Source organism: Muntiacus reevesi, chromosome 2 (genome assembly GCF_963930625.1).
Source record: "Muntiacus reevesi chromosome 2, mMunRee1.1, whole genome shotgun sequence".
Lineage (NCBI taxonomy): Eukaryota > Metazoa > Chordata > Mammalia > Artiodactyla > Cervidae > Muntiacus > Muntiacus reevesi.
The window spans coordinates 197,900,918-197,928,200 of NC_089250.1; the positions used below are offsets into that span (position 1 = coordinate 197,900,918).

Genomic DNA, 27,283 nt, shown 5'->3' on the forward strand with positions numbered 1-27,283 from the left:
GAAAACCACGAAAGGAAAAATGTCACTAGTGAAATAAAACATAGAGTAAGACAGTGGATCAACCACCTATAACAACAGTATGAATGTTAAAAGACAAAAGTAGTAAAATGGTATCTAAAACAATTAATTATGCAATATACAAAATTAAAAGATGCAAAATGTGACATCAAAAACATAAAATGTGGGACATGATTGTACTTTGAAAGCATGTTTGAACTCAAGTGATCATCAACTTAGGCTGCTATATACATAGGTTGTTACATACAAACCTCATGGTAAACACAAGCAAAAAAGTTGTAATAGATAACACAAAGTTTAAAAAGAAGAAATATAAACATAGCACTAAAGAAAGTCATTAAATTACAAGGAAAGAGAACAAGAAAGAATCAGAGAACTAAACAGAAAACAGCTAACAAAACAGCAATAAGTAAATATTATCGATAATTACTTTGAATGTAAATGGAATAAATATCACAGTCAAAAGACACAGAGTAGTTGACTGGATTTTTTTTTAAAAGACCCATGTGTATACAACCCTCAAAGACTTACTTCAGAGGTAAAGACATATACATACTGAAAGAAAATTAATGGAAAATATTTTCCACACAAATGAAAAAAAAGCTGTGGTAGCAATGATTATATATTTTTAAAATTTACTTTAAAACAAACACTGTACTGAGATGAAAGGGTCATTGCATAATTATAGAGTGATCAATAAAATAAAAAGATAAAACATTTGCAAATATCTATGTACCTAACAAAGGAATACAGGTAGAAAGCAAGATAGTGCCAGTTGTATAAAACTAGAAGAGGACTTTAACATTTCACTTCTTTTAATAGATAGACCATGCAGAAAGAAAATCAATGAGAAAACATTCTATTGGTTTGGCCAGAAATGTTCCTTTGGGTTTTCCCATAGCATCTTATGGAAAAACTCGAGTGAAATTTTTGGCCAACACAATACTTAAACAACAGGCAAGTTTGGCCTTGGAGTACAAAATGAAGCAGGGAAAAGGCTATCAGAGTTTTATCAAGAGCACGCACTGGTCATGGCAAGCATTCTCTTCCAATAACACAAGAGATGACTACACGTGGACATCACCCATCTGGTCAATACTGAAATCAGATTGATTGTATTCTTTGTGGCCAAAGATGGAGAAGCTCTATACAGTCAGCAAAAATAAGACTGGGAGCAGACTATGGCTCAGATCATGAACTCTTTATTACAAAGTTCACACTAAATTAAAGAAAGCAAGGAAAGCCACTAGACCCTTTAGGTATGACCTAAACTAAATTCCTTACAATTATACTGTGTAAGTGACAAATAGATTCAAAGGATTAGATCTGATAGAGTGCCTGGAGAACTATGGATGGAGTTTTGTAATGTTCAGGAGGCAGTGATCAAAACCACCCCCAAGAAAAGAAATTCAACATGGCAAAATGGTTATCTGAGGAGGCCTTACAAATAGCTGAGAAAAGAAGAGAAGTGAAAGGCAAAGAGGAAAGAAAAGATATACCCAACTGAATCCAGATTTCCAGAGAACAGCAATGAGAGATAGGAAAACCTTCCTAAGTGAACAATGCAAAGAAATAGAGGAAAATAATAGAACGCGAAAGAATAGACATATCTTCAAGAATATGACAGATACCAAGGGAAATTTCATGCAAAGATGGGCATAATAAGACAGAAATGGTATGGGTCTAACAGAAGCAGAAGATGGGCGATGCCAAAGAATGTTCAAACTACTACAGAAGTGCACTCATTTCATGTGCTAGCAACGTCATGCTCAAAACCCTCCAAGATAGACTTCAACATTATGTAAACCTAGAATTTCCAGATGTACAAGCTGGATTTAGAAAAAGCAGAGGAACCAGAGACCAAACTGCCAACATCTGCTGGATCATAGAAAAAGCAAGAGAATTCCAGAAAAACATCTATTACTGCTTCGTTGACTTGCTAAAACCTTTGACTATGTGAATCACTACAAACTGGAAAATTCTTAAAAATAAGTGAATACCAGACCACCTTATCTGCCCCCTGAGAAACCCATATCAGGTCAAGAAGAAACAGTTAGAACTGGACACAGAACAGAAGTCTAATTCAAAATTGGAAAAGGAATATGTCAAGGCTGTATATTGTCACCCTGCTTATTTAACTTATATGCAGAATACATCAAGCAAAATGCCAGACTGGATGAAGCACAAGCTGGAATCAAGTTTGTCAAGAGGAATATCAGTAACAGATGATATGCAGATGACACCACACTTATGGCAGAAAGTGAAGATGAACTAAAGAGATATGCAGATGACACCACCCTTATGGCAGAAAGTGAAGATGAACTAAAGAACCTCTTGATGAATGTGATAAAGGAGAGTGAAAAAGCTGGCTTAAAAGTCAACATTCAAAAAACTAACATTGTGGCATCTGGTTCTATCACTTCATGGCAAATAGATAGGGAAACAATGGTAACAGTGATAGATTTTATTTTCTTGAGCTCAATCACTGCAGGTGGTGACTGCAGCATGAAATTAAAAGAGGTTTGCTCCCTGGAAAATAAGCTATGACAAATATAGACAGTTTATTTAAGAGCAGAGACATTACTTTGCTGACAAAAGTCTCTATAGTCAAAGCTATGGTTTTTCCAGTAGTCATGTACAGATGTATGAGTTGGGCCATCAAGAAGTTTGAATGCCAAAGAATTGATATTTTTAAACTGTGGTGTTCAAAGCAATCTATAGATGCAATGCAATCCCTATCAAGCTACCAATGGTATCTTTCACAGAACTAGAGCAAATAATTTCACAATTTGTATGGAAATACAAAAAACCTTGAATAGCCAAAGCAATCTTGAGAAAGAAGAATGGAACTGGAGGAATCAACCTGCCTGACTTCAGGCTCTACTACAAAGCCACAGTCATCAAGACAGTATGGTACTGGCACAAAGACAGAAATATATCAATGGAACAGAATAGAAAGCCCAGAGATAAATCCACGTACCTATGGACACCTTATCTTTGACGAAGGAGGCAAGGATATACAATGGAAAAAAGACAACCTCTTTAACAAGTCGTGCTGGGAAAACTGGTCAACCACTTGTAAAAGAATGAAAATAGAACACTTTGTAACACCATACACAAAAATAAACTCAAAATGGATTCAAGATCTAAATGTAAGACCAGAAACTATAAAACTCCTAGAGGAGAACATAGGCGAAACACTCTCTGACATAAATCACAGCAAGATCCTCTATGACCCACCTCCCAGAATATTGGAAATAAAAGCAAAAATAAACAAATGGGACCTAATGAAACTTAAAAGCTTTTGCACAACAAAGGAAACTATAAGCAAGGTGAAAAGACAGCCTTCAGAATGGGAGAAAATAATAGCAAACGAAGCAACAGACAAAGAATTAATCTCAAAAATATATAAGCCACTCCTGCAGCTCAATTAAAGAAAAATAAATGCCCAATCAAAAAATGGGCCAAAGAACCAAACAGGCATTTCTCCAAAGAAGACATACAGATGGCTAACAAACACATGAAAAGATGCCCAACATTACTCATTATTAGAGAAATGCAAATCAAAACCACAATGAGGTAGCATTACCAGCCAGTCAGAATGGCTGCTATACAAAAGTCTACAAGCAATAAACGCAGGAGAGGGTGTGGAGAAAAGGGAATACTCTTACACTGTTGGTGAGAATGCAAACTAGTACAGCCACTATGGAGAACAGTGTGGAGATTCCTTAAAAAACTGGAAATAGAACTGCCATATGACCCAGCAATCCCACTCCTGGGCATACACACCGAGGAAACCAGATCTGAAAGAGACACGTGCACCCCAATGTTCATCGCAGCACTGTTTATAATAGCCAAGACATGGAAGCAGCCTAGATGCCCATCAGAAGACGAATGGATAAGAAAGCTGTGGTACATATACACAATGGAACGTTACTCAGCCACTAGAAAGAATTCATTTGAATCAGTTCTAATGAGGTAGATGAAACTGGAGCCCATTATACAAGTGAAGTAAGCCAGAAAGATAAAGACCATTACAGTATACTAACGCATTTAAGTGGAATTTAGAAAGATGGTAATGATAACCCTATATGCAAGGCAGAAAAAGAGTCACAGGTGTATAGAACAGACTTTTGGACTCTGTGGGAGAAGGCGAGGGGGGGATGATCTGACAGAATAGCATTGAAACATGTATATTGTTAATTGTGAAACAGATCGCCAGTCCAGGTTTGATGCATGAGACAAGTGCTCAGGGCTGGGGTCCTAGGATGACCCAGAGGGACGGAATGGGGAGGGAAGTGGGAGCAGGGTTCAGGATGGGGAACACATGTAAATCCATGGCTGAGTCATATCAATGTATGGCAAAAACCACTACAACACTGTAAAGTAATTAGCCTCCAACTAATATAAATAAATAGAAAAATAAATACATAATCTGTGGTGTTGGAGAAGACTCTTGAGAGTTGCTTGGTCTGTGAGGAGATCAAACCTAAAGAAAATCAACCCTCAATATTCATTGAAAGGACTGAAGCTGAAGTTCCAATACTTTGGCCACCTGATGCAAAGGTCCGACTCACTGGGAAGGACCTTGATGCTGGGAAAGATAGAATGCAGCGGGAGAAGAGGACAAAAGAGGATGAGATGGTTGGATGGCATCACAAACTCAATGGACGTGAGTTTGAGCAAGCTCCAAGAGATGGTGGACAAGGAGCCTGGCATGCTGCTGTCCATGGGGTTGCAAAGTGTCGGACACAACTGAGCAACTGAACAACAACAAATACTTAAAAGACAGCCTAGATCAGGTTGACTTAACAGATATATGTGAAATATTCCACTCCAACAGAATTCCCCTTCTTTTCAGGTGCACATAGGACTTTCTCACATTAGGCCACAAAACAAATCTCAGTGAATTTAAGAAGACTGAAATCATGTCAAGCATCTTTTCTGACCATTCTAGTATGAAAATTAAAATGAATTACAAGAAGAAAATTATAAAAACCACAAGCATGTGGAAGCTAACCAATATGTTACTAGACATTCAATGGATCAGTGAAGATATCAAAGATGAAATAAAATGAAAATGGAAACACAGTGCTCCCAAATATATGGATTGCAGCAAAAGCAGTTCTAGGAAACTTTTTAGTGATATATGTCTACATCAGTAAACAAGAAAAATCTGAAGTAAACAATCCTACCTCACACCTAAAGGAACCAGAAAAAGAACAAATGAAGCCCCAAGTTAGTAGAAGAAATGAAATAATAAAGATCAGAGTCAAAATAAATAGAAACTTAAAAAAAGTAGAAATCAATGAAACTAGAAGCTGGTCCTTTGAAAGATAAACAAAAATGGTAAACATTTAGCCAGATTCACTTTTAAAAACAGAGAGATAAAGTTCAAATGAAATCATAAGTAAAAGAAGACTTACAACTGACATTACAGATACAAAGTTTCATGAGTTTACTATGAACAATTACATAGCAGCAAATTGGGCAACTTTTAAGAAAGAGATAAATTTCTAGAAACACACCATCTCCCAAGACTCAATCACAAGATACATAAAATCTTAACAGATCATCACTAGTACTGAAATCAAATCAGTATTCAAAGTACTCCTAACAAACTAAAGTCTAAAAACTAGAGGGAATCACAGGTGAATTCTGCCAAATATTTAAAGAAGAGTTAATACCTACTATTCTCAAACTAGTTCAAATAATTGAAAAAAATACCTCCAAACATAATCCATGAGGCCAGTATTCCCCTGATAGCAAAACCAAAAACACTACAAAAAAAGAAATTCCAGGCCAATATCCCTGAAGAGTATAGATACAAAAATCCTCAACAAAATATTAGCAAACTGAATTCAACAATGCATTGAAAGGATTTTACACATGATCCTTCATGTGTAAGAATGAATGATGAATTTGGATGGTTCATTACTCATTGAATGAATGAATGACCCATCATTCATTTGTTCAGTATCTGCAAATCAATCAATATTATGCACATGTTAACAAAACCATGGATAGAAGGCCCATGATCACTTCAATAAATGCAGAAGAGTCATTTGACAAAATCCAATATCTATTTATGATAAAAAAACTTGACAAAGTGGGTATAAAGGAGACATATCTCAAATAATAAAGGCATTTTGTGATAAACACACAGCTAATATCAAACTCAATAATGAAACACTGAAAGCTTTTCCTCAAAAATCAGGAACAAGAAAAGGATGTCCACTCTCACTTCTTGTATTTAACACAGTATTGGAAGTCCTAGCCACAACAATAAGACAAGAAAGAGAAATAAAAGTTATCCAAATTGGAATGGAAATGTGAAACTGTTAGTATCCACAGACACTGACTCTACATATGCCACTCTATATACAGAAAATCCAAAACACTATTAAAACTATAATAGAGTTATCATTACCATCTTTCTAAATCCCATATATATATGTGTTAGTATGCTGTAATGTTATTTATCTTTCTGTCTTACTTCACTCTGTATAATGGGCTCCAGTTTCATCCATCTCATTAGAACTGATTCAAATGAATTCTTTTTAATGGCTGAGTAATATTCCATGGTGTATATGTACCACAGCTTCCTTATCCATTCATCTGCTGATGGGCAGATGATAGGTTGCTTCCATGTCCTGGCTATTATAAACAGTCCTGCGATGAACATTGGGGTGCATGTGTCTCTTTCAGATCTGGATTCCTCAGTGTGTATGCCCAGAAGTGGGATTGCTGGGTCATATGGCAGTTAATAACTCTATAGGCAAAACAGAAAAAGAGACACAGATGTACAGAACAGACTTTTGGACTCTGTGGGAGAAGGCGAGTGTGGGATGTTTCAAGAGAACAGCATCGAAACATGTATATTATCTATAGTGAAACAGATCACCAGCCCAGCTTGGATGCATGAGACAAGTGCTCGGGGCTGGTGCACTGGGAAGACCCAGAGGGATCGGGTAGAGAGGGAGGTGGGAGGGGGGATCGGGATGAGGAATACATGTAAATCCATGGCTGATTCATGTCAATGTATGACAAAACCCACTACAATATTGTAAAGTAATTAGCCTCCAACTAATAAAAATAAATGAAAAAAAAATTTTTGAAAACTATAAAAAAAACTATAATAGACCAAAAATTGTCATAACTAATAAGTAAATTCAGTAAAGTTGCAGCATAAAGATGAATACACAGAAATCTGATGCGTTTCTATACATTATAATAATGAACTAACAGAAAGAGAGATTAAGATGGCCAGCAGAAACATAAAACTATGCTCAACATCACTAATTTTCAGGGAAATGCAAACCAAAATCACATAGCAATATCACCTCATACCAGTTAGATTGGCAAGTGATGATGTGGAGAAAGGGAACCCTCAGGGCCACTGTTGGTGGGAATGTAAATTGGTACAGTCATTATCGAAAACAGTATAGAAGTTCCTCAAAAAATTAAAAATAGAATGACCATATGATCCAGCAATTCCACTTTCAAATATTTATCTGAAGAAAATGAAAGTACTAATTCTGAAACATGCATGCACCACTATGTTCACTGCTGCATTATTTATAATAGCCAAGATTTAGAAGCCATCTAAGTGTCCATCAATAAATGAATGGAAAAAAGATATGATATACATGTACATATGTCTTCCCAGGTCACGCTAGTGGCAAAGAGCCTGCATATCAATGCAAGAAACATAAAAGATGAGAGTTCAATACTTAGGTAAGGAAGATCCCCTGGAGGAGTGCATAATAACGTATTCCAGTATTCTTGCCTGGAGAATCCCGTGGACAGAGGAGCCGGACAGGCTGCAATCCATAGGGATGCAAAGAGTCTGACCCAATTGAAATGACTTAATACTCGTACACACACACACACACACACACACACACACATACACAATATATTACTCAGCCATAAAAAAGGAATGGAAGTGTCCTATTTGTAGCAAGGTAGATAGTCCTGGAGGTTATTATGCTAAGTGAAATGTCAGATTGTCAATGTTGTGGAGTCACTAAGTCATGTCTGACTCTGTGCAAAGACTACAGCACGCCAGGCTCCTCCATACTCCACTGTCTCCTGGAGTGTGCTCAAATTCATGTGCATTGAGTTAGTGATGCTATGTAACCATTTTATCCTCTGCTACCCCTGACAAGAGGAGCCAGACAGAGCAGCCTGGCATGATACAGTCATTAAATCACAAAAAGGAGAACCTTTGCCTCCAATCTTTCCCAACATCAGTCTTTTCCAATGAATTGACTTTCCACATCACGTAGCCAAAATATTGGAGCTTCAGCTTTAGCATCAGTCTTTCAAATGAATATTCAGGGTTTATTACCTTATTACCTTTAGGATTGATGAGTTTGAGCTCCTTGCAGTTCAAGGGACTCTCAAGAGAAAACCATAGCTTTGACTATATGGATCTTCATCAGCAAAGTAATGTCTCTGTTTTTTAATATGCTGTCTCGGTTTGTCACAGCTTTTCTTCCAGGGAGCAAGCATCTTTTAATTTCATGGCTATAGTCAGCATCTGCAGTGATTTTGGAACCTAAGGAAAGAAAATTGGTCACTGCTTCCACGTTATCCCCGTCTATTTGCCATGAAGTGGTGGGACTGAATGCCATAATCTTAAATTTTTGATGTTGAATTTCAAGTCAGCTTTTTCATTCTCCTTTTGCACCCTCATCAAGTTCTTTAGTTTCTCTTCACTCTCCTATTAGAGTGGCATCAACTGCATATTTGAAGTTGTTGATATTTCTCCTGGCAATCTTGATTCCAGCTTGTGGTGGAGACAATTACTATGACCTCACTTATATGTGGGGTTTCATGGTGGATCAGTAGTAAAGAGCCTGCCTGCCAAGGCAGGAGATGCGGGTTTTCTCCGTGGGTCAGGATGATGCCCTGGCAAAGGAAATGGCAACCCACTCCAGTATTATTGCCTGGAAAATCCCAAGGACAGAGGAATCTGGCATGATACAGTCAATAGATCACAAAAGGTCAGACACAAATTAGTGACTAAACAATATACTTATGTGTGGAGTCTATAAAACCAAATGACAGAGACTCAACACAGCAGAAACAGACTCATAGAGGCAGAGAACAAACTGGTGACCACAAGAGGCAATGGTGATCATTGCATGGCAGGGTTCAGAGAAAAAGACAAAGACAAAAAGATTGAGATACAAAATTCCAGTTTAAAATAAATGTCATAGGTCATAATGTACACTATTGTGAATACTGTCAATAGTATTCCAAATACTTTGTATGATAACAGATGGTTACTAGATGTTGTGGTGATTAATTTGTAGTGTATATTGATGTGAAATTACTATGTTGTAGGGGGCTTCTCTTGTAGCTAATGTGAAGCTAAAAGGAAGCTAATATAGTATTTTATAACTATGCTTTAAAAAAATAAAACATTATTTTATATGCATATGAACTGTGCATAACTAAGTCCTATAAGCTTCCCTTCTAAGTATAAATCCAACAGAGACATAGTCATGTTCACTGAAAGACATTTGAAAGAATGTGCACAAAACATTATTTATATAAGACAAAGTTTAAGAAGGAAGCAAACCACATGTCTCTCAATAGCACAATGGATTTTAAAATGTCTATTCACACAATAGAATATAGCAATCAGAAGGAAGAGCCTATAATTTATGCAACAGCATAGAGTAATCTCTGATACAAATTGCAACCAAATAAGTCAGATGTAAAAGAATATGTAAAATAGAATTTCATTTATATAAAACAAAACTAATGTATAACAATACATAGTGAGTTACGTGTCATATTTCTTGTTATTGAGGGGTAATGTTCTGTTTACTTTATTGAGACTGGTTACAATAAAACTTATTAAGATGTTGATTTATGACTTATATACATATCTAGATATATGTTCCGACAAAATATAGTCCACTGGAAAAATGAATGGCAAACCACTGCAGTATTCTTGCCTTGAGAATCCCATGAACAGTATGAAAGGGCAGAAAGATGTGAAACTGGAAGATGAGCCCCCCAGATCAGTAGATGTCCAATATGCTACTGCAGAAAAGCAGAGAAATAGCTACAAAAAGAATGAAGAGGCTGAGCCAAAGCAGAAACAACCCCTAGTTGTGGATGTGTCTGGTGGTGAAAGTAAAGTCCAATGCTGTAAAGAACAATATTGTGTAGGAACCTGGAATGTTAGGTCCATAAATCAAGGTAAATTGAAAGTGGTCAAACAGGTGTTGGCAAGAGTGAACATCAACATTTTAGGAATCAGTGAAATAAAATGGGTGGAAATGGGTGAGTTTTTGTGTGTGTGTGTGTTTATTTATTTATTTATTTTTAAAAAAATTTTTTATTAGTTGGAGGCTAATTACTTCACATTTCAGTGGGTTTTGTCATACATTGACACGAATCAGCCATAGAGTTACATGTATTCCCCATCCTGATCCCCCCTCCCACCTCCCTCTCCACCTGACTCCTCTGGGTCCTCCCAGTGCACCAGGCCTGAGCATTTGTCTCATGCATCTCACCTGGGCTAGTGATCTGTTTCACCATAGATAATATACATGCTGTTCTTTTGAAACATCCCACCCTCACCTTCTCCCACAGAGTTCAAAAGTCTGTTCTGTACTTCTGTGTCTCTTTCTCTGTTTTGCATATAGGGTTATCGTTACCATCTTTCTAAATTCCGTATATATGTGTTAGTATGCTGTAATGTTCTTTATCTTTCTGGCTTACTTCACTCTGTATAATGGGCTCCAGTTTCCATCTCATTAGAACTGATTCAAATGAATTCTTTTTAATGGCTGAGTAATATTCCATGGTGTATATGTACCACAGCTTCCTTATCCATTCGTCTGCTGATGGGCATCTAGGTTGCTTCCATGTCCTGGCTATTATAAACAGTGCTGCGACCAACATTGGGGTGCACGTGTCTCTTTCAGATCTGGTTTCCTCAGTGTGTATGCCCAGAAGTGGGATTGCTGGGTCATATGGCAGTTCTATTTCCAGTTTTTTAAGAAATCTCCACACTGTTTTCCATAGTGGCTGTACTAGTTTGCATTCCCACAAACAGTGTAAGAGGGTTCCCTTTTCTCCACAGGAAATGGGTAAATTTAATTCAGATGACCACTATATCTACTATTGTGAACAAGAATCCCTTAGAAGAAATGGAGTAGCCCTGAGTCAACAAATGCAGTACTTGGCTGCAATCTCAAAAATGACAGAATGATCTTTGTTCATTTTCAAGACAAACCACTCAAATTCACAGTAATCCAAGTCTACATCCCAACAAATAGCACTGATAAAGGTGAAGTCAAACAGTTCTATGAAGACCTACAAGATGTAATAGAACTAAGACCAAAAAGCATGTCTTTGTCATCACAGGGGATTGGAATGCAAAAGTAGGAAGTCAAGAGATATGTAGAATCACAGGCAGACAAATTTGGCCTTGGAGTACAAAATGAAGCAAGGAAAAGGCTATCAGAGTTTTGCCAAGAGAGCATACTGGTCATAGCAAACACTCTTTAAACAGCACAAGAGATGACCACACATGGACATCACCCATCTGGTCAATACTGAAATCAGATTGATTACATTTTTTGCAGCCAAAGATGGAAAAGCTCTATACAGTCAGCAAAAACAAGACTAGGAGCTGACTGTGGCGCAGATCATGAACTCTGTATTGCAAAATTCACACTTAAATTGAAGAAAATAAGGAAAACCACTAGGCCCTTCAGGTATAACCTAAACCAAATCCCTTACAATTATACAGTGTAAGAAACAAATAGATTCAAAGGATTAGGTTTGATAGAGTGCCTGAAGAACTATGTACAGGGGTTCATAACATTGTACAGGAGCTAATGACCAAAATCAACCCCAAGAAAAAGAAATGCAAGAAGGCAAAGTGATTGCATGAAGAGGCCGTACAAGTAGCTGAGAAAAGAAGTGAGGAGAAAGGGAAAGATAACCAACTGAATGCAGAATTCCAGAGAATAGCATGGAGAGATAAGAAAGCCTTCTTAAGTAAATAATGTACAGAAATGAAGGAAAACAATTGAATGGGAAAGACTAGAGAGCTCTTCAAGAAAATTAGCGATACCAAGGGAACATTTCATGTAAGGATTGGCACAATACAGGACAGAAACAGTAAGGACCTAACAGAAGTAGAGGAGATTAAGAAGAGATTGCAAGAATACACTGAAGAACTGTCCAAAAAAGCTCTTCGTGACCCACATAACACTATGATGTGATCACCCACTTAGAGTCAGATTACCCAGAGTGTGAAGTCAATTGGCCCTAGAAGAATTACTAGTAACAAAGCTAATGGAGGTGATGGAATTCCAGCTGAGCTAGTTCAATTCCTACAAGATGACACTCTTAAAGTTTCAGCAATAGGTCAGCAAGTTTGGAACACTCTGACGACTGAAAAAGATCAGTTTTCATTCCAACTCCAAATAAGGGAAATGCCAAAGAATGTTCAAACTATCACACAAGTGCACTAATTTTACATGCTATTAAGGTAATGCTCAAAATAATTCAAGCTAGGCTTCAACACTATTTTAGCCGAGAACTTCTAGATGTGCAAGTTGAATTTAGGAAAGGCAGAAGAACCAGAGACCAAATTGCCAACATCCATTGGATCATAGAAAAAACAAGAGAATTCCAGAAAAACATCTACTTCTGCTTCATTGACTATGCTAAAGCCTTTGACTTTGTGAATCACAACAAACTATGGAAAATACTTACAGAGATGGGAATACCAGACCACCTTACCTGCCTCCTAAGAAACCTGTATGCCAGTCAAGAAGCACGGTTAGAACAAGACATGGGAAAATGGACTGGCTCAACATTAAGAAAGGAGTACATCAAGGCTGTATATTGCCATCCTGCTTATTTAACTTATATGCAGAGTACATCATGTGAAATATCAGGCCAGAATCACAAGCTGGAGTCAAGATTGCCAAGAGAAACATTAACAACCTCAGATACGCAAATGATACCATTCTAATGGCAGAAAGCAAAGAGGAACTAATTCTTTTTAATATTAAGAGCTGGCTTAAATCTCAACATTCAAAAAACTGATATCATGGCATCTGGTCCCATCACTTCATGGCAAATAGATGGGGAAACAATGGAAACAGTGACAGACTTAATATTGTTAGTCTCCAAAATCACTGAAAACTGTGAATGCAGCCATGAAATGAAAGGACACTTGCTCCTTGAAAGCAAAGCTATGACAAAACTAGACAGCATATTAAAAAGCAGAGACATCACTTTGCCTGTAAAGGTCCACATAGTCAAGGCTACGATTTTTCCAGTAGTCGTGTACAGATGTGAAACTGAACCATAAAGGAAGGAAAGCTGAGTGCCAGAGAACTGATGCTTTTGAACGGTGGTGCTGGAGAAGACATTTGAAGGTCCCTTGCACAGCAAGGAGATCAAACCAATTAATCCTAAAGAAATCAATCCTGAAAATTCACTGGAAGAACCAATGCTGAAGCTGAAGCTCCAATACTTTGGCCATCTGATGTGAAGAGCCAGTTCATTGGAAAACACCCTGATGCTGGAAATTAAAGTCAGGAGGGAAAGTGGGCAACAGAAGTTGAGGTAGTTGGTTGGAATCACTAACTCAATGGACATGAGTTTGAGCAAACTAAGTGAAATATTGAAGGACAGGGAAGCCTGATGTGCTGCCATTCATGAGGTCACAAAATGTTGAACATGACCTGGTGACTGAATAGCAGCAACTAAGATATATATCATGCTTAAATAAATAGCTTATATTAAAAATAGTGTTAAAGCATTCACAATATTTTGCACTAAATGTCAGTAAGATCTATAGTTAATAGAATTGAACCAATGTTAATTTCTTAGTTTTGATCAATGTATCATTACTATATGATGTCATTAGGCAAAGTTAAAATGTATACTAGAGCTGTCCTGTTTTTATAACTCTTTTGTACATCTAAATTCTTTCAAAATAAAAAGGATGACATACAAGTCATAGAGTATTCTTTCATATTCTTTTCATTCTGTGGGATGTCTTACCTACTCTTTCTTTCTCATCATAAGTTGCCTAATGAGCTCCTATTTTATTTAAATTCATCTTAAACATTTTTTCTGTGAGTCTGTCCTTGGATTCCACTCTTCTTCTTTGAAAGAAAAGTGTTACTCTTTCCCTACTCTCAACTCTTCTGATATCTTATAAAGTACACATTTATTATTAAACATGACTTTATATTGAATAAAAATAAAAAATAAATTATAGTTAATAGTTTTGTTGTTATTGCAGTTTTTTGTGAAGTGACCATTTTGTTAAGAACTTGCTACTTGCTCATGGTATAGGTTTTAAACTTTGGATGTAGGAAATATGTGAGAGCTGAGTTGATATGCAGGAAGTCATTTGAAAATGAGTCAAAAGTTCTGTTTTGACATTCCTGAGATTATCTCAGTTTAGCCTTCCTAAAGCCAACCAGTATGGACCAGATGTCTAAAGTGCATCCATATCTATGGTCTTATTTTTAAAATATAGGATAGAGTGTCCAAGGAATTATCTGGGGAATCTGAAGATGAAGATGTACAAAATGAAAGAAATAGAATCCTGGAGCAATCTCAGGAGTCACTGAATGCTACAGTGCTTATTAAGGAACTCACAAAGGTAATATTATTCAATGAACAACTTATGATGGTTTAATTTCTATTAAAGAGTATGTCATTAATGTCAAGGGCTTACTGTGGTTCTTTGAATCTATGTGTATTCTCTCAAGAGAATAGAAGGACTCTTGTGAAACTATCTGAGGTGGTCCTTGGGAGTCTGAAGTATTGTTTGTTTGTGACCTATAAGTATTCCTTACTATATTATGTTTTCTTTATTTTTTTAAGGTGTATTTTTCAAGTCCAATAGTTTTAGCTGTGAAAAATATCTCTGTTACAATCCAAAAGCAGGAGTGCTTTGGGTTGCTTGGATTAAATGGAGCTGGGAAAACTACTACCTTCGAAATTTTGACTGGAGAGGAGGTTGCTTCCTCTGGGGATGTGTTCGTTGAGCGCCTCAGCATCACCAAAAATATCCTAAAGGTAAGACATCATTACTGTCTGAGGTGTGAGAAACATGATTTGTGGGTGAAGGTCAGAAAGCAACTTGTGGGAAATGATAGATATGAATCATGGTAGGCACTGATGTCACTACTGTTGACTTAGAGAGAAATGAGAATTTTGGCCAGAGATGGTTGAGGCAATTAGAACAGCCTTACCATGAGAATCTGAGTGTCTTTAATTTTCTTTAAAACTATTGGAGAACAAGATGGTAAAATAGGACCCTTGACTTTCCCTCCTTGAATGCACCAAATAAACAGTTAAACTCGGGTCCATTCCCTCTGAGATGAACCCAAAACTAGTTGAAAGACTCCTACATATTACACAACTGAGAAAATATCCACATCAAGATGGGTAGGATAAGCTGAGACATACTTGCACCATAAAACCCACCCACAAAATAGTGCATTGCAACCAGAATGGAACTCCCAACTCCCAGCTTCACACATTTAGCTCCTCAATTTTTTGTCTACCATCCAAAAGACTGTTTCTCAAACCACCTAGTTCTGAGGGCAAACAGGATGTGGCATTCATGAACCCCCCTGGAATGTGGAGAGTGAAAAGGCAGTTTCAACAAGTGCATAAGAACTAGTAGTCCTCTAAGAGCCTGAATGGGCAAGTGATCATTTCCTCAGCCTTCAGGGCACTGTCAGGACTTGTCACACCTTCATCTCCTAAGGCCGCTAACACACACAATGGTTTAGACAAGCACAGAAGTTTAGGAGGATCTAAGAATCCCTGGCAAGGCTGGAGAGATAAGAGATAGAAGTGGAGTGTTATTGCATGCTAATAAACTTAAGTTGGTATTAGCTTTAAAAAGCCTCTTGGTAACTACAAAGAAATATCTTTAGATGTTTCACTCATAAAAGGAGAAATGAATCAAAATCTATCAAAAAAAGAAATCAAAACAAAAAGGAAGACAAGAAGAGAGAAAAAGAGGAACAAAAGAACTATAAGATTAAATAAAACACTTAAAAATGACAATAGTAAATCCTTCCCTATCAATAAATCTAAATAGATTAAATTTATTATACTCACAGAAAATAAAAAAGAAACAGAGGGGCTAAATAGATGAATAACAAAGATCCAACTATGTGCTATTTACAAGAAACTTACTGTAGATTCAAGGGTATAAATTGCCTAAAATGAAGACATAGTTCAGTTCAGTCGCTCAGTCATGTCAGACTCTGCGGCCCCATGGACTGCAGTTTGTCAGGCTTCCCTGTCCATCACCAACTCATGGAGTTTGCTCAGACTCATGTCCATCGAGTCATTGATGCCATCCAACCATCTCATCCTCTGTCATCCCCTTCTCCTGCCTTCAATCTTTCCCAGCATCAGGGTCTTTTCCAATGAGTCAGTTCTTTGCATCAGGTGGCCAAAGTATTGTAGTTTCAGCTTCAGCATCAGTCCTTCCAATGAATATTCAGGACTGATTTCCTTTAGGATTGACTGGTTTGATCTCCTGCAGTCCAAGAGACTCTCAAGAGTCTTCTCCAACACCACAGTTCAGAGCATCAATTCTCTGGCACTCAGCTATCCTTATAGTCCAACTCTCACATGCACACATGACTACTGGAAAAACCATAGCTTTGACTAGACGGGCCTTTGTTGGCAAAGTAATGTCTCTGCTTTTTAATATGCTTTCTATGTTGGTCATAACTTTTCTTCCAAGGTGCAAGCCTCTTTTAATTTTATGGCTGCAGTCACCATCTACAGTGATTTTGGAGCCAAGAAGCCAAAGTCTGTCACTGTTTCCATTGTTTCCCGATCTATTTGCCATGAAGTGATGAGACCAGATACCATGATCTTAGTTTTCTGTATGTTGGGCTTTAAGCCAACTTTTTCACTCTCCTCTTTCACTTTCATCAAGAGGCTCTTTACTTTCTTTCATAAGGATGGTGTCATCTGCATATCTGAGGTTATTGATATTTCTCCTGGCAGTCTTAATTCCAGCTTGTGCTTCATCTAGCCTGGCATTTCAATTGATGTACTCTGCATATAAGTAGGGTGACAATACGTACTCTGCATCTAAGCAGTATGTGACATATAAGCATATAAGCAGTATGTACTCTGCATAAAAGTAGCATGTAACCCTGCATATAAGCAGTAAGTTGACAGTATGTACTCACATGATGTACTCTGCATATAAGTAAGGTGACAGTATACAGCCTTGACATACTCCTTGCCCAATTTAGAACCAGTCCATTGTTCCATGTCCAGTTCTACCTGTTTCTTCTTGACCTGCATTCAAATTTCTCAGGAGGCAAGTCAGGTGGTCTGGTATTCCCATCTCTTGAAGAATTTTCCACAGTTTGTTGTGGCCCACACAGTCAAAGACTTTGGTGCAGTCAATGCAACAGATGTTTTTCTGGAACTCTGTTGCTTTTTCTATGATCCAATGGATGTTGACAATTTGAAGACACAGGAAAAGATATTTCATGTTAATTGTAAGGAAAAAAAGCAGGAGTGGCTATACTTATATCAGAGAAAGTGTACATTGATTTAAAATGTTTTTAGAACCAAAGAAGATTACACAATGATAAAGAGGGTCAATTCAACATGATCACATAACAACTGTAAATACACGTAAATCTAACATCAAAACATCTGAGTATATAAACAAATATTTATAGATCTAAAAGAAGAAACTGATGCAGTAATAATAAGATAGAAAATGGATAAAACATTCAGACAGTTTCATCCTGTTTGTTTATTTTTGCTTTTATTTCCAATATTCTAGGAGGTATGTGAGACGGGAAAAGAGACACAGATGTATAGAACAGTGTTTTGGACTCTGTGGGAGAGGGCGAGAGTGGGATGATTTGGGAGAATGACATTGAAACATATATATTATCATATGTGAAACGGATTGCCAGTCCAGATTCGATGCATGAGACAGGGTGCTTGGGACTGGTGCACTGGGATGACCCAGAGGGATGGGATGGGGAGGGAGGCGGGAGGGGGGTTCAGGATGGGAAACATATGTACACCCGTGGTGGATTCATGTCAGTGTATGACAAAACCAATACAATATTTTAAAGTAATTAGCCTCTAAAAAATAAATTAATTATTTAAAAAAAAACAACCATTCAGACAGGAAATCAATAAAGAGTGAAACTGATCAACACTAGAAGTTAAATGACCTAACAGACATATTTAGAACTTTCAACCCAGAAGCAGAAGGATACACATTCTTCCCAAACACACACAGAACATTCTCCAGTTTGGATGATATGTTAGGTGACAAAACATACTATAACAATTTTTTAAAGATCAAAATAATGCCAGTTGCTTTTTTTGACTAAAATGGAGTGAAACTAGAAATCAGTATTAGCATGAAAGTGAGAAAGTGCACAAATATTGTAAACACTTATCCTTGAACAGTGAGTCATAGAAGAAATCAAAAGGGAATTTAAAAAACATTTAATGACATATGAAAATGAAAAAATACAACATACCAAAACTTAAGGAGTATAACAAAAGCAGTACTAAGAGTGAAGTTCATATTAATAAATACCTACATTAAAAAAGAAAATAAATATCAGATAAACAATCTAACTATACTTCTAACTAGATGGGGGTATAGGAGAGATACTTGTGAAAATTATATAATTAGAAATAAAAGAGATGACATTAAAATATACCTTTAAAATGAAAAGGATTATATGAATCATAAAAAAGAAGCTCCACAACTTATGTCATCAAGAAAATGCAAATTTAAACAACATGACATACCACTAAACACCTATCAGAATGGCCAAAACCAAACACTGATGATACTGATGCTGGTGTATTTATGGAGCAGCAGAAATATTCTTTAGTGGTGCAAATAGACAATGGCACAGTGATTTTTTTAAAATTTGGTAGCTTTTTGCAAAACTAAATATACCATACAATCCAGCAACTGTACCCTTGGTTGTTTCCCAAAGAAGTTGAAAACTTAAGTCCATGCAAAAACCTGCATACAAATGACTATAGTTGCTTTATTCATAATTATCAAAATTTGGAAGCAACCAAGAAGTCCTTCAATAGGTGCATTAACATATACACTGAGGTACGTACAAACAATGGAGTACATACAGCACTGAAAAGAAGTGGGCAATTAAGCTGTGAAAAGACAACATGAAGCTTAAATGCATAGTACTAAGTGAAAGATGCTAGTCTTTATTAAAACAAGCTTTATTGAGATAAAATTGATATATAACCAATATAACCACTGTGGCTAATTTTATTCTTAAGTATTTTCTTATCCTTGATGCTATTGTAAATAGGATAATTTTATTTCTTTTTTAGGTAGCTCATTGTTTGTATATAGAAATAGTATATGTGCTGCCGAAGCGAGCACATGTATATAGAAATAGAAGTGATCTTCTATTTTGATTTTGTATACTGCAACTTCACTGAGTTCATTTATTGTTTATAACAGATTCTTTTCCTTTGGTGTTTATATGTACAAGTTCTTCTCTGGAAACAATTTTACTTCTTCCATTCAGCTTTGGATGTCTAATATTTCTTTTTTTAAGTTTTTCAAAATTAATTTAATTGGAGGAAAATTACAATATTGTGATGGTTTTTGCCATACATCAATATGAATCAGCCATAGGCATACATGTATTCCCTCTATCTTGAACCCCTCTCCCACCTCCCTCCTCACCCCATTCCCTCCAGGTTTTCACAGAGCACCAGCTTTGGGTACCCTGTGTCATACATTAAACTCCCACTGGTATCTGTTTTACATATGGTAATGCATATGTTTCAATGCTATTCTCTCAACTCATCCCACCCTCACCTTCTCCCTCAGAGTCCAAAGTCTGTTCTTTATATCTGTGTCTTTTTACTGCCCTGCATCTAGGATTGACCATGCCATCTTTCTATATTCCGTATATACATGGGTGTGTATTCATATACAATATTTATCTTTCTCTTTCTGACTTACTTCATTCTGTATAATAGGCTCCAGGTTTATCCATCTCATTAAAACTGACTTAAATGTGTTCCTTTTTATAGCTGAATGACATTCCATTGGGTATATGTACCACAACTTCTTTATCCATTCATCTGCCAATGGACATCTAGGTTGCTTCCATATCCTAACTATTGTAAATAGTGCTGCAGCGAATATTGGGATACCTATATCTTTTTCAATTCCAGTTTCCTCAGGATATATGCCTAGTAGTGGGATGTCTTCTATTTCTTTGTCTTGATTATTGCTCTGACTAGGACTTCCAATATTATGTTGATTAGGAGTGCTGAGAATAGGCACCCGTGTCTTATACCTGATCTTAAATGAAAAGCTTGCAGTTTTTCACTGCTGAGTGCAATGTTAACTTTGAGCTTGTTACATATAGGCTTTATTATGTTGAAATATGTTCCTTCTGTACTAAAGTTTTCAGAGTTTTCATTTATCATTTATCAGGATACTGAATTTATCAAATGATTTTTCAGCATTTTTTTAAAAGATCATGTGATTTTTTTTTGTTGTTGTTTTAAATGTGCTAGCACTGTCTGATTTTATTTTCTTTTTTTTATTTTTTTTTATTTTTCAGTGGGTTTTGTTATACATTGATGTGAATCAGCCATAGAGTTACACGAATTCCCCATCCCGGTCTCCCATCCCACCTCCCTCTCCACCCGATTCCTCTGGATCTTCCCAGCCCAACAGGCCCGAGCACTTGACTCATGCCTCCCACCTGGGCTGGTGGTCTGTTTCACCACAGAAAATATACATGCTGTTCTTTCGAAACATCCCACCCTCCCCTTCTCCCACAGAGTTCAAAAGTCTGTTCTGTACTTCTGCGTCTCTTCTTCTGCCCTGCATATAGGGCCATTGTTACCATCTTTCTAAATTCCGTATATATGTGTTAGTATACTGTAATGTTCTTTATCTTTCTGGCTCACCTCACTCTGTATAATGGGCTCCAGTTTCATCCATCTCATTAGAACTGATTCAAATGAATTCTTTTTAACGGCTGAGTAATATTCCATGGTGTATATGTACCATAGCTTCCTTATCCATTCATCTGCTGATGGGCATCTAGGTTGTTTCCATGTCCTGGCTATTATAAACAGTGCTGCGATGAACATTGGGGTGCACGTGTTTCTTTCAGATCTAGATTCCTCAGTGTGTATGCCCAGAAGTGGTATTGCTGGGTCATATGGCAGTTCTATTTCCAGTTTTTTAAGAAATCTCCACACTGTTTTCCATAGTGGCTGTACTAGTTTGCATTCCCACCAACAGTGTAAGAGGGTTCCCTTTTCTCCACACCCTCTCCAGCATTTATTGCTTGTAGACTTTTGGATAGCAGCCATCCTGACTGGCGTGTAATGGTACCTCATTGTGGTTTTGATTTGCATTTCTCTGATGATGAGTGATGTGGAGCATCTTTTCATGTGTTTGTTAGCCATCTGTATGTCTTCTTTGGAGAAATGTCTGTTTAGTTCTTTGGCCCATTTTTTGATTGGGTCATTTATTTTTCTGGAATTGAGCTTCAGGAGTTGCTTGTATATTTTTGAGATTAATCCTTTGTCTGTTTCCTCATTTGCTATTATTTTCTCCCAATCTGAGGGCTGTCTTTTCACCTTACTTATAGTTTCCTTTGTTGTGCAAAAGCTTTTAATTTTCATTAGGTCCCATTTGTTTATTTTTGCTTTTATTTCCAATATTCTGGGAGGTGGGTCATAGAAGATCTTGCTGTGATTTATGTCAGAGAGTGTTTTGCCTATGTTCTCCTCTAGGAGTTTTATAGTTTCTGGTCTTACGTTTAGATCTTTAATCCATTTTGAGTTTATTTTTGTGTATGGTGTTAGAAAGTGTTCTAGTTTCATTCTTTTACAAGTGGCTGACCAGTTTTCCCAGCACCACTTGTTAAAGAGATTGTCTTTTTTCCATTGCATATCCTTGCCTCCTTTGTCAAAGATAAGGTGTCCATAGGTTCGTGGATTTATCTCTGGGCTTTCTATTCTGTTCCATTGATCTATATTTCTGTCTTTGTGCCAGTACCATACTGTCTTGATGACTGTGGCTTTGTAGTAGAGTCTGAGGTCAGGCAGGTTGATTCCTCCAGTTCCATTCTTCTTTCTCAAGATTACTTTGGCTATTCGAGGTTTTTTGTATTTCCATACAAATTGTGAAATTATTTGTTCTAGTTCTGTGAAAAATACCGTTGGTAGCTTGATAGGGATTGCATTGAATCTATAGATTGCTTTGGGTAGAATAGCCATTTTGACAATATTGATTCTTCCAATCCATGAACACGGTATGTTTCTCCATCTGTTTGTGTCCTCTTTGATTTCTTTCATCAATGTTTTATAGTTTTCTGTGTATAGGTCTTTTGTTTCTTTAGGTAGATATACTCCTAAGTATTTTATTCTTTTTGTTGCAATGGTGAATGGTATTGTTTCCTTAATTTCCCTTTCTGTTTTTTCATTGTTAGTATATAGGAATGCAAGGGATTTCTGTGTGTTAATTTTATATCCTGCAACTTTACTATATTCATTGATTAGCTCTAGTAATTTTCTGGAAGAGTCTTTAGGGTTTTCTATGTAGAGGATCATGTCATCTGCAAACAGCGAGAGTTTCACTTCTTCTTTTCCTATCTGGATTCCTTTTACGTCTTTTTCTGCTCTGATTGCTGTGGCCAAAACTTCCAACACTATGTTGAATAGTAGTGGTGAGAGTGGGCATCCTTGTCTTGTTCCTGATTTCAGAGGAAATGCTTTCAATTTTTCACCATTGAGGGTGATGCTTGCTGTGGGTTTGTCATATATAGCTTTTATTATGTTGAGGTATGTTCCTTCTATTCCTGCTTTCTGGAGAGTTTTAATCATAAATGAGTGTTGAATTTTGTCAAAGGCTTTCTCTGCATCTATTGAGATAATCATATGGTTTTTATCTTCCAATTTGTTAATGTGGTGTATTACGTTGATCGATTTGCGGATATTAAAGAATCCTTGCATTCCTGGGATAAAGCCCACTTGGTCATGGTGTATGATTTTTTTAATATGTTGTTGGATTCTGTTTGCTAGAATTTTGTTAAGGATTTTTGCATCTATGTTCATCAGTGATATTGGCCTGTAGTTTTCTTTTTTTGTGGCATCTTTGTCTGGTTTTGGAATTAGGGTGATGGTGGCCTCATAGAATGAGTTTGGAAGTTTACCTTCATCTGCAATTTTCTGGAAGAGTTTGAGTAAGATAGGTGTTAGCTCTTCTCTAAATTTTTGGTAGAATTCAGCTGTGAAGCCATCTGGTCCTGGGCTTTTGTTTGCTGGAAGATTTTTGATTACAGTTTCGATTTCCTTGCTTGTGATGGTTCTGTTAAGATCTTCTATTTCTTCCTGGTTCAGTTTTGGAAAGTTATACTTTTCTAAGAATTTGTCCATTTCATCCAAGTTGTCCATTTTATTGGCATAGAGCTGCTGGTAGTAGTCTCTTATGATCCTTTGGATTTCAGTGTTGTCTGTTGTGATCTCACCCTTTTCATTTCTTATTTTGTTAATTTGGTTCTTCTCTCTTTGTTTCTTAATGAGTCTTGCTAATGGTTTGTCAATTTTGTTTATTTTTTCAAAAAACCAGCTTTTAGCTTTGTTGATTTTTGCTATGGTCTCTTTAGTTTCTTTTGCATTTATTTCTGCCCTAATTTTTAAGATTTCTTTCCTTCTGCTAACCCTGGGGTTCTTCATTTCTTCCTTCTCTAATTGTTTTAGGTGTAGAGTTAGGTTATTTATTTGGCTTTTTTCTTGTTTCTTGATGTAAGCCTGTAATGCTATGAACCTTCCCCTTAGCACTGCTTTTACAGTGTCCCATAGGTTTTGGGTTGTTGTGCTTTCATTTTCATTCGTTTCTATACATATTTTGATTTCTTTTTTTATTTCTTCTATGATTTGTTGGTTATTCAGAAGCGTGTTATTTAGCCTCCATATGTTGGAATTTTTAACAATTTTTTTCCTGTAATTGAGATCTAATCTTACTGCACTGTGGTCAGAAAAGATGACTGGAATGATTTCAATTTTTTTGAATTTTCCAAGACCAGATTTATGGCCCAGGATGTGATCTATTCTGGAGAAGGTTCCGTGTGCGCTTGAGAAAAAGGTGAAGTTGATTGTTTTGGGGTGAAATGTCCTATAGATATCAACTAGGTCTAGCTGGTCCATTGTATCATTTAAGGTTTGTGTTTCCTTATTGATTTTCTGTTTAGTTGATCTATCCATAGTTGTGAGTTGGGTATTAAAGTCTCCCACTATTATTGTGTTACTATTAATTTCCTCTTTCATACTTGTTAGTGTTTGCCGTACATATTGCGGTGCTCCTATGTTGGGTGCATATATATTTATAATTGTTATATCTTCTTCTTGGGTTGATCCTTTGATCATTATGTAGTGTCCTTCTTTGTCTCTTTTCACCTCCTTTATTTGAAAGTCTATTTTATCTGATATGAGTATTGCGACTCCTGCTTTCTTTTGGTCTCCGTTTGCATGAAATATTTTTTTCCAGCCCTTCACTTTTAGTCTGTATGTGTCTCTGGTTTTGAGGTGGGTCTCTTGTAGACAGCATATATAGGGGTCTTGTTTTTGTATCCATTCAGCCAATCTTTGTCTTTTGGTTGGGGCATTCAACCCATTTACATTTAAGGTAATTATTGATAAGTATGGTCCCATTGCCATTTACTTTGTTGTTTGGGGTTCACGTTTATACAACATTTCTGTGTTTCCTGTCTAGAGAAGTTCCTTTAGCATTTGTTGAAGAGCTGGTTTGGTGGTGCTGAATTCTCTCAGCTTTTGCTTGTCTGTAAAGCTTTTGAATTCTCCTTCATATCTGAATGAGATCCTTGCTGGGTACAGTAATCTAGGTTGTAGGTTATTCTCTTTCATTACTTTCAGTATGTCCTGCCATTCCCTTCTGGCCTGGAGGGTTTCTATTGATAGATCAGCTGTTATCCTTATGGGAATCCCTTTGTGTGTTATTTGTTGCTTCTCCCTCGCTGCTTTTAGTATTTGTTCTTTGTGTTTGATCTTTGTTAATTTGATTAATATGTGTCTTGGGGTGTTTCGCCTTGGGTTTATCCTGTTTGGGACTCTCTGGGTTTCTTGGACTTGGGTGGCTATTTCCATCCCCATTTTAGGGAAGTTTTCAGCTATTATCTCCTCGAGTATTTTCTCATGGCCTTTCTTTTTGTCTTCTTCTTCTGGGACTCCTATGATTCGAATATTGGGGCGTTTCACATTGTCCCAGAGGTCCCTGAGGTTGTCCTCATTTCTTTTGATTCTTTTTTCTTTTTTCCTCTCTGCTTCATTTATTTCCACCATTCTATCTTCTACCTCACTTATCCTATCTTCTGTCTCCGTTATTCTACTCTTGGTTCCCTCCAGAGTGTTTTTGATCTCGTTCATTGCATTATTCATTTTTAATTGACTCTTTTTTATTTCTTCTAGGTCTTTATTAAACATTTCTTGTATCTTTTCAATCTTTGTCTCCAGGCTATTTATCTGTAACTCCATTTTGCTTTCAAGATTTTGGATCATTTTTATTATCATTATTCTAAATTCTTTTTCAGGTAGATTCCCTATCTCCTCCTCTTTTGTTTGACTTGGTGGACTTTTTTCATGTTCCTTTACCTGTTGGGTATTTCTTTGCCTTTTCATCTTGTTTAGATTGCTGTGTCTGGAGTGGGCTTTCTGTATTCTGGAGGTCTGTGGTTCCTTTTTATTGTGGAGGTTTTACCCAGTGGGTGGGGTTAGATGATTGGCTTGTCAAGGTTTCCTGATTAGCGAAGCTTGCGTCAGTGTTCTGGTGCGTGAATCTTGATTTCTTCTCTTTGGAGAGCAATGGAGTGCCCAGTAATGAGTTTTGAGATGGGTCTATGTGTTAGGTGTGACCTTGGGCAGTCTATATGTTGACGTTCAGGGCTATGTTCCTGCATTGCTGGAGAATTTGCGTGGTATGTCTTGCTCTAAAATTTATTGGCTCTTGGGTGGTGGTTGGTTTCAGTGTAGGTATGGAGGCTTTTGAACGGTCTCTTATTACTTAAAGATCCATGCAGTCAGGAGTTTTCTGTTGTTCTCAGGTTTTGGGCTTAAGTCTCCTGCCTCTGGATTTCAGTTTTATTCTTCCTGTAGTCTCAGGACTTCTCCAACCATACAGCACTGATAATAAAACTTCTAGGTTAATGGTGAAAAGTTTCTCCTCCGTTAGGGACACCCAGAGAGGTTCACGGAGTTACATGAGGAAGGGGAGAGGGAGGAGGGAGATAGAGATGAGCAGGAGGAGAAAAAGGGGGACTCAAGAGGAGAGAGACAGATCTACGAAGTTGTCTGATCGCAGAGTGTTCTCCGTAGCCCTGACACCCACAAAGATTCACAGAATTGGATTGGGAAGAGAAGGGGAAAGGAGGAAATAGAGGTGTTCTGAGGTAGAAAACAGAGAGTCAAGATTGGGAGAGAATAATCAACACACTCCTGAATAAAAATGGGAGCTGAATATTGGATTCTTAAATGTTCACAATTTATATCATATACTGAAAAACAAAAATTAAAAATCTAGAGTAGAGGTTAGACTCTTAAAAATACTATATTAAAAACAAAAACCAAAACATAAAAAAAAAAAAAATTTAGGAATATATATGAAGTTTGGTTTAAAAATAGGGCTTCTCTTCTTCTTCTTTTTTTTTTCCCCCCTGTAAGGTTATAGTGTATTGAAAATGAAAATTAAGGAGTAGTAAGAGGAGTACTAGATGACTTTAAAAGAAATGAGAAAAAGAAAAATAGAAAATAGAAGAGAAGAAGAAAAAAGAAAAGGAAAAAAAAAAAGAAGAAAAAGAAGGAAAAAAAAGAGAAAAAAAATTGTTTTACCTAATTAAAAAAATCGTAAAAATCTTATGAAAATGAAAGTTAAGGAGTAATGGGGGAGTAATAGGGAATTTTAAAGGAAAATAAAAGAGAAAAAAGAAAAAAAAATTTTTTTTTTTCTTACTTAAAAAAAAAAAAGAAAAAGAAAAAAGAAAAAAATATATCTAGGAATTTCTCTGGAGCTGTTTCGGTCAGTGTGGGTTCGGCTCAGTTTCAGATATCTCCTCGTTCCAGCTTATACTTCTAGATATCTATAGGTCCTTCCGGTGAAGTCGGTGTTTTCTTCAGGGATTTTAATCTGTTGCACCGGTCCCTT

The 27,283-nt window shown here is 36.8% G+C and overlaps 1 protein-coding gene across 1 annotated transcript in view; it reads left to right on the top strand.

Moving 5' to 3' along the window:
- The window catches only part of LOC136157377 (phospholipid-transporting ATPase ABCA3-like), a 270,924-nt gene that overhangs the window by 219,626 nt on the left and 24,015 nt on the right, over window positions 1-27,283 (top strand). The window contains exons 25-26 of the mRNA XM_065919286.1: window positions 14,561-14,686; window positions 14,911-15,105. Of these exons, the coding sequence (XP_065775358.1) occupies window positions 14,561-14,686; window positions 14,911-15,105 (321 nt within the window). The remainder of the gene's footprint in view (window positions 1-14,560; window positions 14,687-14,910; window positions 15,106-27,283) is intronic.